At 39.1% G+C, this 13074-nt stretch overlaps 1 protein-coding gene across 8 annotated transcripts in view; it reads left to right on the top strand.

Moving 5' to 3' along the window:
• rad17 (RAD17 checkpoint clamp loader component) overlaps window positions 1-12650 on the top strand; it is a 39067-nt gene extending 26417 nt beyond the window's left edge. For 5 of the 8 annotated variants that reach the window (XM_067600079.1, XM_067600078.1, XM_067600081.1 and 2 more), the window contains one exon: window positions 11077-12650. In XM_067600079.1, coding sequence (XP_067456180.1) covers window positions 11077-11266 — 190 coding nt within the window. In that variant the 3' untranslated portion in view covers window positions 11267-12650. Of the gene's footprint in view, window positions 1-117; window positions 234-8995; window positions 10491-11076 lie in introns of those variants that run through there. The other 3 variants (XM_067600082.1, XM_067600084.1, XM_067600085.1) reach the window with 3 other exon arrangements.
• The last annotated feature ends 424 nt before the right edge of the window (window positions 12651-13074 follow it).

Genomic DNA, 13074 nt, shown 5'->3' with positions numbered 1-13074 from the left:
AAAACACTTTTACACTGCATGCCACCTTTACCCATTCTCACAGCAGAGTACCAACCTCCTCATCAGGAGTCTTATCATTCACACATCGATGGCACAGCCAACAAGAGCAATTTTTAGTTTCAGTATCTTGCCCAAGGACACTTTGACCTGCAGACTGGAGGAGCCGGGGATCAAACGGCCGATCTTCCAATTAATGGACAACCCGCTCTACCTCCTGAGCAGCCGATGGCAAAGTTGGTAACCCCAGTCTCTATTTAGGGAATGATTCATACACCTACATCACTTTCAATTTACTTTCAAAACCTACTGACAGAATGATTGTAAATAGCTGTTTTAAAATAACCAGGATGCAGTATATTTATTTCACAATTTTGCCATACATCAAATAAACAGGTTGTCATATAGTTTTTAGTGACTTAAAGACTTTTAAAAATGAGTAGAGCTTGTGCTTTCATTCTGAAAAGAAATTAAAGAAATGGCTCCACCTGGTGGTAAAAGTCTGCTCTGGGCAGATTTTACTTTTCCATGTGTATAGCACCAACAAATCCAAAGCTAAAAGGACAGATTCACAATTTTTCAAGTCTGGCTTAAAATAATAGTTAGGTGCCCACATGAACACTGAAATGATTTTTTCTTGCTGTAATCACTCCTCCTGTTCATACCGACCATTAAAAGATCCCTTCATAATGCACTGACAATGTAAGTGATGGACAAAATCCACAGTGTGGATGTGGATGTGTAAAAATGTATTTAACAGTGTATCTGAAGCTAATATGAAGCTTATCTTTTTAGTGCTTAAGTCCCTCTGTTTGTTACCATCATTCCACCACAGCTCAACAGGGAAACACAATTTTAATTTACTAAGAATCACAAATAATATCAAGGAACATCATCCCATTTCAAGTTGTGCCTTATCTTAATGCTTAATTGTTTAAATTCCAGGCTGAAAGTTTATTTGTATAGCATAGTTTGCATAAATGTCAATAAAACATGATCGGTGTAAGCTGACAATTAAGTTGTATCATATGATTAATAAATATGAGATAAAGGGTCAGTTTACCCAGTTTACATAAAAGCATACAGTATTTTGTCTCTTCCATCCATATGGTATCTAGCACTGCAGATCTGTTTGTTTGGGGGGTTTTTGTCTAGGTTTTGAGAGATCTGTCTCTAGAGATTTATTTCTCAAACCCAACACAATTGAGGTGAACGGAGTAGTTTAGTGGAGCACACAACATTTAGAAAAAGAAAAAAAATCCATTTTAACACGACTAGGTCAAAACCTAATATATTGCTGGACCATGTATGAAACGATAGAGGACGTATAATTTGAAACGATGGATCCAGGAAGTGGTGACATGTGGTGACCAAGCCCCCAGGAAGTGCCCTGGGCCTTCACTGAAGGCAATTTGACATAGGGGTTGCGGTTGAAAACTACATCCTATAAGGGCTGCTCGATTATGGCAAAAATCATAATCACAATTATTTTGGTCAATATTGAGATCACATTTATTTTTTATATTTTATTTAACATGATTACTCATTGACTTTGGAAACATTGTGCATTTATTGAACTTTTTTTTTAAAAACTTGTCTTTTAACTGTGTCCCTTTTTATTGAAAGACAGACTTCTGTGTTATGGTTAATATGCCCATTATAATCTGTTATTAGCCTATGCATATAATAGCTTAAGAACCACCACAATATCTTGAATTGTTGACTTGATTTTGCTTTGAAGTTGTTACGGTTGATACAGGCTGTGGGTCAGTGTACCCTCTGTCCAAAGATTTGTTTAACTTATTTGATAACAGAATGAACAAATATACAATGCATTACAGTGGAATCCACTTATAGTGATGACGGTTACAGTGATCAACCACTTATATTGAGTAAAAAGCTCAGGACAGAATCATTTTTATACAAATGCTGTTTAAATAATTTGCTTATAGTAATCAAGTAATCTACTTACAGTGTTAATTTTGGGTCTTTTCATTCATGAAAACATATGGGAAAAAAAATTTAAACAACAGTAATTCTATTCCCATAGTACACGTATGATGTGTATTTAGCGGCTGCAGCACCATTATCAGGCGTTGCAGTGCACCTCCGCAGGTTTGTGTGGAGGTTCAGGATGGGGGTGTGATTATTTGTAACCACCATGAAACAATCAGAAAATAATATTTTATTCCTCTCATTTACTGGCTTTATAGCTACCACTGCTCATTCTCCTAATCCACTCTCTAGCTCACTCGACCACTGCTTCTCTCTCTCTCTCTCTTTAAAAAAAACTTTACTTTTAACATCATCAAAGGAAGAGAAATGTCCTCCCCTCTTCCTAGTAATGTTTTTGTCTTCCATCATGGCATGGTTGTACTGTGTTATAGATTGCGTTTCTCCCAAAGTTGATTCTGGTTCAACTTTCTCGCTGCAGCACCTCTGTAGCCCCTGCCCCCACAGCCTAATGCACAACCCATCTGCTTCGGGCAGGGAGGCTGGTGCTGTGTGCACATTGAAATCATGACAGGAAAAAGAAAAGGAAAAAGTCATTTTCTATCAATGAAAAACATAGTCTCCTTGAAGCTTATGACAAACTGCCAAAAATGAATTAATAATATGGAGCAGCAAAACAAGTGTTTGAAACAGCTGTATTGTATTTTGAAACAGTCAATAAAATTCAGTAAATAGTGAAGCTGTCTGTTTCATTACTTTATATTCATGTAATAAATATACAGATGTCAATTTGATGGTAATCTGTATGAGAAATTAAGAAAAAGACAAAAAATCACTTATAATAATTATCTGCTTATACTGATCAATTCGATCCAGACGGATGTGATCACTGTAAGCAGTTTCCACTATATTTTGTTTTTCTGTTTTTTGGGTGAATTTAAAAAATCTACGTGCTTTTCCTGTTTCATCTTCAAATCAGCAAACCAAAACCAGAAAACCCCCTCCCCCCCCCCCCCCCAAAAAAAAAATGTTTTTGATTTTATTAAATACCTGCAGCGATCCCACAGCAGCAGAAACGGTGTGTCTGGAGATTAAATTAATGAAGTTACGCTGCTGGGCCTCGTGCATAAATGCGCACAGCGTCTCTCTTAATGGGGGTGATCCTTCCACTGCAGCTCAACAGGGAACACTGTACAGGGAAACAAGAGGGAAGCAGCATAACTTCATTGATTATCTCCAGACATGCCGAGAGGACTGGTCAGGATCTAATATTAAATAAAGCTGTAAGCAGCAATGATTGGGCCCTCGTTACACGACCACATCATGTAAATTTCATGTAAATCGGATGATGTTTGTCAAATGAGGCTGATTTCCTGTTGTCAGTAGGTGGCGCTATGACTATGATTACATATTGACATGTAGATGTGTTCAGGCCTGGACTCATCAAATATGAGACATTTGGGGCAGATTGGACAGTGTAAAGTGGATTTACAACAACTTCCTGTTTAATCAATCAATCAATCAATCAATTTTTATTTATATAGCGCCAAATCACGACAAAAGTCATCTCAGGGCACTTTTCACATAGAGCAGGTCAAGACTGTACTCTTTAATTTACAGAGACCCAACAATTCCCCCATGAGCAGGCACTTGGCGACAGCGGTAAGGGAAATCTCCCCTTTAACAGGTAGAAACCTCAAGCAGAGCCCGGCTCTTGGTGGGCGGCCATCTGCTTTGACCAGTTGGGTTGAGAGAGAGAAAGAAAGAGGGAAAGGGGGGAGGGGACAGAATAACAACAATCATAACAACAGCAACAGCAACAGCTAGGGAAGGATGCCAACAGGACTGTGAAAGACCACGAAGGCTCGGCCCAGAACCCAGGGTTTCCTGCGAGATGAGAAAGCACAAAAAAAACTCCGGGGAAGAAGCAAAGTTAATGACATGCATTGATGTTACATGAATGCATACAGATGGAGAGGAGGAGGAGGAGAGAGGAGCTCAGTGCATCATGGGAAGTCCCCCAGCAGTCTAGGCCTATAGCAGCATAACTAAGGGCTGATCCAAAGTGAGCCTGGTCGGCCCTAACTACAAGCTTTATCAAAAAAGAAAGTTTTAAGCCTACTCTTAAACATAGAGAAGGTGTCTGCACCCTGGACTGAATCTGGAAGATGGTTCCACAGGAGAGGAGCCTGATAGCTGAAGGCTCTGCCTCCCATTCTACTTTTAAAGACTGTAGGAACCACCTGTAAGCCTGCATTCTGGGAGTGCAGTGTTCTAGTGGGGTAATACGGTACTATGAGCTCTTCAAGATATGATGGTACCTGACCATTAAGGGCTTTGTAAGTTAGGAGAGGGTTTTTAAATTCTATTCTAGATTTTACAGGAAGCCAATGTAGCGAAGCTAAAATGGGAGAAATGTGATCTCTTTTTCTAGTTTTAGTCAATACACGTGCAGCTGCATTCTGGACCAGCTGAAGAGTCCTTAGAGACTTGTTAGAGCAGCCTGATACTAAGGAATTACAATAATCCAGCCTTGAAGTAACAAATGCGTGGACTAGTTTTTCTGCATCTTTTTGGGACAGGATGTGCCTGATTTTTGCGATATTACGTAAGTGAAAAAAAGCAGTCCTTGAGATTTGATTTATGTGGGAGTTAAAGGACATATCTTGATCAAAGATAACTCCCAGATTCCTTACGGTGGTGCTGGAGGCCAGGGTAATGCCTTCCAGAGTAGCTATATCATTAGATAATGTGTTTCTAAGGTGTTTAGGGCCAAGTACAATAACTTCAGTTTTATCTGAGTTTAGTAGTAGCAAATTGCAGATCATCCACGTCTTTATGTCGTTAAGGCATGCTTGGAGTTAGTTTAACTGATTGGTTTCATCAGGCTTCATTGATAAATATAATTGGGTATTATCTGCATAACAATGAAAATTTATGGAGTGTTTCCTAAAAATATTACCTAAAGGAAGCATATACAAGGTGAATAGTATTGGTCCAAGTACAGAACCTTGTGGAACTCCGTGTCTAACTTTTGCCTTCACGGAGGATTCATCATTAACATGTACAAACTGAAATTGATCTGATAAATAGGACTTAAACCAGCTTAATGCAGTTCCTTTAATGCCAATTAAATGTTCCAGTCTCTGCAAAAGGATTTGATGGTCAATTGTGTTGAATGCAGCACTAAGATCTAACAGGACAAGTATAGAGACAAATCCTTTGTCCAATGCAGTTAGGAGGTCATTTGTGACTTTCACCAGTGCTGTCTCTGTGCTATGATGCGCTCTAAATCCTGACTGAAAATCCTCAAATAAACTATTGTTATGTAGAAAGTCACATAACTGATTAGAGACTTCTTTCTCAGGGATCTTAGAGAGAAATGGAAGGTTAGATATAGATCTATGTGGTCGGGGGACAGACACAGTCTCTATGTGGTTTTGGGTGGGTAACTGCTCTAATGGAAGCACAGAGAAGTATGTAGGACTGCAGCTCTGCTCCCTGGTCTCAACTCTGGGTTGTCATGGTTTTGGTCTACTAATAAACTCAGCCATAATTCTAGATATGAGAGCAGCTCCATCCAAAGTGGGATGTATGCCGTCTCTCCTAATCAGACATGGTCTTCCCCAGAAAGTCTGCCAATTATCTATGAAGCCCACATCGTTTGCTAGACACCACCTCAACAGCCAGCGGTTGAATTGTGACATGCGGCTATACATGTCATCACTGGTCATATTAGGCAGCGGTACAGAGAAAATTATGGAGTCCAACATTGTTTTTGCAAATGTACACACCAACTCCAAATCAGGAGTCGTTGCCACCGACATGGATGACAATTTAAATTTGACTCAGTGTCGCCCGCTCTGGCCCCAGGAATACATTTAACTATGGCTGCTAGTGTCGCTAACTTCATGTTTCTGACTATGGAGCTGCCAATAATCAGAGTTGGTTTCTTAGCAGGTGTGTTACTGAGGGGGGAGAACCTGTTTGAAATGCGAACTGGTTGGTGGTGAACCGTGGGCTTCTGCTTAGGGCTATGCTTCCTTCGGACAGTCACCCAGCAACCCTGGCTTCCCAGCTGCTCGGGAACTACTGGGGGAGTGGGAGCTACGCTAGCTCAGCCCGCACCAGCTACTGGGGGCTGGCTTACTACATTAGTTACTGATTGTTTTTCCATGGTGCGGAGCCACGCTTCCAATTCACTGAGCCTCGCCTCCAGCACTGCAAATAAACTACACTTATTACACGTACCACTATCACTAAAGGAGGCAGAGGAATAACTAAACATTTGACACACTGAGCAAGAGAGAGCAGGAGAATGAGAGGGAGAGAGAGAGGCCATCGCTAACTGCTTAGTTTAAGTTAGATGCTAATGCTAGCTGCAGAGCTAAAATAACTAACAACTGTGCGATTGGCGAGAAAAGTCGCTAAGAGCTGAGAGTGCTTGTGTAGAACTAGTGAAAGTTTAAATATACAGCAGGTATTAATCCACAGTAATGTGATATAGAGCAAAATCAACTGAGTTGAGAGCAGCAACAACGCTATCAGTAGACACAGTCGGCAACCGGAAATGACACAATACGCTTACCGTAGCACGTCAGTTTAATGCCCCAAACATGTTTTGGGCAAAATTCACCGGCACACCATGCCAGGTACACTCCATGAAAACTAAAAAGCCTTGCAATTTAACATCATGAAGGTATTTAGATGTCACCTACCAAATTTGAAGTCATTTGGGTCAAATTTCTGGGAGGAGTTCGTGAAAGTACAATGCCTGTCAATGGCTTCACTTTGCTGAAGTAATGCATATTAGATTCAAAATGGCTGACCTCTTTTTGGATTTAGGGCATGGCTCTAAGAGGCTTTTTTTAGTCTGGAGAAGGTACATCTGCCTACCAAAGTCAAATTTAAAGGTGGGGGCTTTGACTTTGAAATTTTCTAGGGGGCGCCCTTAAGCCATTTTGCCCAAGACCCATATCAGATATCATGTTACACCACATTTTTTTTCCATGTGCAAAATTTTGTGAGTTTTCAAGCACCCTTAGCACCTTAAAAATGCTAAAAGTAATTAGGGGGCGCTATAGAGCCAATGTCCCACACCTAAGCCCAACTGTTATACTAATCGCAATCCTTACTAATTCAAACATAGGTACATGAGTACGTAAGTTTCATGAGTTTTTGCACATCCTCAAGGCCTCAAACGTGAGTTCGTAAAATGATAATTGACACACGAAATCCAAAATGGATGTATTATGTCGATAATGATGAGAGCAATGAACCCACTGAATTTCATGCACATCAAAGCCCCATATATACGTAAATCAAAGACGTACATACATACACGTCAAATTTAAAGGTATGGGCTTTGACTTTGACGTTTAGGGGGCGTCCTTTACCTGTTTTGCCACTCCCATGCCCAAGACCCATATCCGATATCATGTTATGCCACTCCTGATGCATGTGCAAGTTTTGTGAGTTTTTGAGCAGCCCTAGCACCTCAAAAATGTTAAAAGAAATTAGGGGGCAAGAGCCGAAATACTATGCCCAAGCCAAATTTTGATACCAACTGAAGCATATATTACTTAGAACATATATGCAAAGTTTTGTTAGTTTTCATGCATCCTAAAGGCCTCAAATGTGTTCCAAAAATGAAAATTGACACACGAAATCCAAAATGGCTGACTTCCTTCATGCACATCAAAGAAACTTCCAAAATGGCCTTGCGTTTGGGGGCGCTTTGGAGCCTGCTGGCCACGCCTAAGCCTACTCACTACAGAACTGCAATTTTCACCAGTTCTGATGCGTTTGCCAATTTCGGTGAGTTTTCAAGCATTGTAAGCCCCTCAAAAATGCAATGGCATACTATAGTAATAATAATAAAAATAATAATAATCACCAAAGGCCAATAGGACCTTCACACCATTCGGTGCTCGGGCCCTAATAATAATTCCGTCAGATACAATAGGGCCTTCACACCTCTAGGGGCTTGGGACCCAATAATTCCTTCAGTTTCAAGAGGGCCTTTGCACTGCTAGCTACTCGGGTCCTAATAATCCCTTAAAAAACAATAAGTTCCTCGCACTCTCAGTTCTAGGGACCGTTGGGCCCCTGGCACTTTCGTGCTCAGGCCCTCACAATAATAATGATAATAATAATAATAATAATAATGATAATCTTTAAAAAAAACAATAGGTTCCTCCCATTTTCAGTGCCAGGGACCATTTGGCTGTGGCGCTTCCATGCTTGGGCCCAAATAATAATAATAAAAGTGCAATGAACATACATGGAGAGATGTTGGGGAGAAAGTTAATTTAAAGCCAGTCTGTATAGGAAAGTTTTTACTTGGCTTTTAAAAGTGCTCACTGTGGTCACCTTTTTAATTTCTGCTGGTAAGGTGTTCTAGATTTTGGGTGTAGACTATATGGTGCTGTTGTTGTAAGAAGCGGTGTGTTAAGATTTAGGCTTTTTTAATATGTTTTATATATTATTTCGCTTACCCACCACAACTCTAGAATAGTTTTAATACAGTTACCATCAATTTAATCATTAACGCTAAGTGTAAATGACCCCAACACAGTGTGTTTTATGTGTGTAAAGTTTTCATTCATAAATGTATTTGTTATATTGCTTTTATTTTATTTACCATGAAATGGACGTGCCTTGCGTAAATTGATAGTAAGTCAGGCTTGTGTCCATATAGCTTTTTTTTCTGCGCGTCAGCGTTTTTTCAATTGTTCCCATTCACTGTATGTAAATATGGACGTCATGACAGTTCCCCTGAAGTGAAGCCAAAACATCTGGATCACCCCCTGGTGGCTGGCTGCAGTATAGGTCATAGGTCCCCTCCATGTTAGTGGATGGGACATAGTAAAAATTCAAAGAACACGTCAAATAAAGTTTTCCCAAAGTTGGTTTCTGTCATTTTAGGTTGTTCTTATCACGCTGATGTTTGTCCAAGTGCTCATTTTTCTGATAGATTTGTTTTTATTTAGTTATTTGACAATATAAAAAGGGGTTGTGACAGCTGCTCTCAAACCTCCGTCAGGCAGCGAGAAGTTTGAGGGGACGTGTCTCGCTGGTTGTCATCCTGCCACCTTACTCTACTGCGCAGACTCTGGTTGCAAATGACATCACACAAGCAAGATGGCAGATGAGTGTTGGGCTTTTATCACTCTACATGTTAAAAGCTATTTGTTAGCTTTGTAGTCAACCCTCTTAACGTGGTATTAATTTAGTTACCTAGCTAATGCCAGCGGTTTTTGACCGAAGAAAATGCTATATGGACACATGCCCTCAACACTGGCAATGGCGCACAGATTCTCTTTTCTCACACAAATGTGACACAATAGTCTCCTTTGGTAGGTAATTATGGCACTATCCACTCGCCATACAGGAGTCGGGCTGTTAGCAGCTGAGATGACCTGCTGGTCTCACCCTGCCAGCAGCTCCTCACATCTCTGAAAACATTGAAACAAACTTCCAAATAAGTGTTATTTCGATAAACTGACCACATATTGGAAATCTCAATGGTTACTATCTTGCCTGAGAAAATATTAAAACTTAATAAAGTGACATATTAACAGTCCTACAGTTAAAATTACAACGGCTTAATCTCCACCATCGCTGCCAGTTGATGCGAAATGCACTCTGGGATACTTGGCTTTTGCCGCCTTCAGCCGACCAATGATGTAACTTCATCACTAAATCAGTGAGTCAGGCAGATATTCACGTTTCTAGGGCTGGCCCCACTGTTGCAGTCGAGCCAAAAATTCTGCAGCATGTCCTGGTAGCCTATTGGGTAGGACACATAACATGATACCAATGTTCCAGCAATCCCCTCTCTCTCCTGATGTTTTCTATATGTCTCTAACATCAGTAAAGGGTAAAATGTTGAAAACTAATCTTAAAAAAACTTGAACGTGTATGTATTATTACTGAATCAGTGTCCTCATTGTATAATCTACAGCTCTCAATTTCAACAGTTTTCATTAGAACTACATTCTACAGAAGAAATAGTCTTTATGAAACCTTTATCCAGCCTTTCATTGTTAGGTTTGTTTCACCAGTGACTAAACTGATTATGTGGTGTGCTGTAAAGCATCAGTATTGTTACTATGGTTACCTGTGGTTTGAAATATATTACCTTTAAGTATAAGTCTTGTGATATTCTGTATTTCCTTTTTGTTGACAAATCCTATGAAAAGACCCAAACCAGCCGTGGGCTACTGATCTACTAACAAGTTATTGATATATTGTGCTCCTCTGTGTCATAGAGCTCAATTGTTGTCAAGAAACTATTAAAACACGTCAGTGAGACACACTGTTGTACTGGGTGACATGTACCTTCATTACCATGAACACACACATTGTAGTTTATTTTGACTCAATCCCACACACACTGCCCTGCTACCAAAAATACTCACTAGAACACCAAATGTGGATTATTCTGCTGCTGAAAATAGTCCTTAACAAATGCACTCTTTCCTCCTGATTGAGTGATGTTTGACTTGCTGTTTTAGGAGGGTTTTTTTTTTTTTTTTTAACAAAGAGTTTATTTATAATTTATAATTCTGTACATTTACATAGCTCAGCCTTATCAGAGAATTAAAACCAAAACTGAAAAGAAATACACAAAACTTTTTTTTTTCCTTTTTTAAAAAAAGGGAACTATTCACAGTTCGGCAAACATACATAAAAATTATAAATCATTGCATCCCGTACATCCACATAGAGGACTCACCCAATAAAAATAAAATAAATAAATGAAAGAAAAGTACACTGCAAGAAACAAATGTTAATCTTAACCAATTTCATATTTATGTCAGCACAGCTTCTTATCAAGTAGGAGATTTTTTTGAGAATGAAACTACACATTTGTGAGTTGTTTCTTTTTAAGATTTAAGAGGATAGAGAAGTTAGAAAGTATTGCAAGACAGACTTAACACATTGTTGGTTTTGCTCTTTTTATAAGATTTGTTGACAATGAAAAAAAAAATCTAGAAAAACACCAGCTTTATCCCTTAAGTACTTAGTATGATGTGGTCTAGAATTACGTATTAGGTGTCCTGATAATTTACAGTATATCTGCCAGCCAATCTCTCTTTGTCTTGATGTGTGTGTGTGCAGGTTAAAACTGGAGGCTCTGACAGACAAAGAGCACGGCCAGCTCGAGTTAGACAGCATGGAGGAGGATGAGAAAGAGGAGGGTCAGGGAGGAGGTGAGAAGGGTCTGCCAGCCAGTCAGCCCCAACCCACTACAAGCCAAATCCTTCTGGAGGAGGAGGACCTGATGATAGTGGAATACAACAGTGACTAACACACACAGTCATGACTTACATCCACACTGTCATACTGTGAGACTGTTTCACCTTTTCATTGTCAAGTTTTGTTGTCTTGATTTTTTTTTATTGAGTGATGGGCCTGTATGGAGGAGGACTGGGGTTAACTAATGCATTCAGATCTGAGATTGATTTTAGCAATCTGAGGAAAAACAAGTCTGTTATGAGTTCTGAGATTAATAACACAATTTTGAGACTAAACTTGGTTCACTGTCACTTTTCTCTCTTTAATCTTGAAGTCTTTTGACTTTTTCTTAATTGTAAGATTGATCTTAGAATGCAAATAATGTTTCCACATGGCCCTGATCCTCTGTAGTGTAATGATGACTGAAGCTCTGATGTCCCCAGTATTGTTGCCTCATTGAGGTGACATCTGCACAGGATATGATCATTTTTCAAACAAACTTGTTTTCTTGTTGAAACTGAATTGAATGTGTCTCTGTAGCCTGTGTAGGTTTACACAGGATCATAATACTATTAAAGGATAGGTTTACAGTTCCTCAAGTCTATCTTAAAACAATACTCATCTTTTTGTTGAGTTTTTGGTCACTGTAATCATTCCCCCTGTCCATATTGGTTGTGAAGAGGCCCCCTCCTAATATGATTCCAATTTAAATGATGAGGGACAAAATACATTCTACAGTTCAGCTGAAGCTGGTATGAGACTTCAGTCTGAGTTGGACCAATCATGTAGGTGTCTTCCAAAATTATTTTTTTAGTATGAAATCCCTCTTTGTGTTTCCACAGTGTGTCCTTGCTGAGTGTAATAATAGTAACAAAAAGAGGGACTTTTATACTAAGAGGACTGTAACTTTGGAAGACATCCTCTTGATTTGACTAATTCAAACTGCTGAAGCCTTGTATCATATCATATTATTCTTATACTCTGTGGATTTTGTCCTCCAACACTTCCATTGAAATTGTATTAGGATTGGATCTGTTGAGGGCCAGTACAGACAGGAGAAACATTTACAGTCACCAACAACTCTTTAAACTTACTTATGGGTGTGTGATTATAGTTTTAAGGCAGACTGAAAGAATGTGAACTTGTCCTGTGAAAAATGGGGATTAATTGTAATAATTTCCCAAAGTGACCCTCACAATTCAGTTCTGCCAGTTGAAATATTGTTTTAAATGTACGGTCAGCATTTGTTTTTCCTACTTAAAGTATTTTTGTTTTGCTGAGCAGCTGTAGAGAAAGGCAGGGTTCATTAAGCCAGATTGCTCAGTCTTTAACTGAGATCCTTTTTTTACTGTTTCCTGTGGATGGAAAATAATAAATATTACATTTAATGCTTATTGAAGGATGTATTGTGTAAATCTAAATAAGAATGTGAATAAAAAATATGTGTGTAAACCTCATCATGGGGCTCTTAACTTCAACATTATCTTGCACACTCCCCTCACACACCCCTTCATCCAATATTTACCCAACAGTTTGTCATATTCCCTCTGGTGACTGCTTGCAGCCACAACTCACTAAACTGCTTTCAACTTAAATCCAAGAAATGATTCTTCCTTAAACACTTTTCATTTTTACTTGGTTGTTTTTGTAACATCAATGCATACACACAATCACCAATAAGGATTATATTTTTAAAAAGTTTAAGAAATGTTTTTTTGTGTGTTTTTTGTAGGCTAAATGTATTTGTTAACAACGAGCAAGGGAAGGTTTTTAATTTGCCAATCCTCTTTTATAAGGAAAATGAAGTAATATAAAAATTCTTACTGAGTTATTTGGGAGTAGATGAGTTTTGGGGCGTGACGCTTTGTTTGTGCTCGTCTC

The sequence above is a fragment of the Thunnus thynnus genome, chromosome 2 (assembly GCF_963924715.1).
Source record: "Thunnus thynnus chromosome 2, fThuThy2.1, whole genome shotgun sequence".
NCBI lineage: Eukaryota > Metazoa > Chordata > Actinopteri > Scombriformes > Scombridae > Thunnus > Thunnus thynnus.
This window is presented reverse-complemented; position numbering and strand designations above follow the sequence as displayed.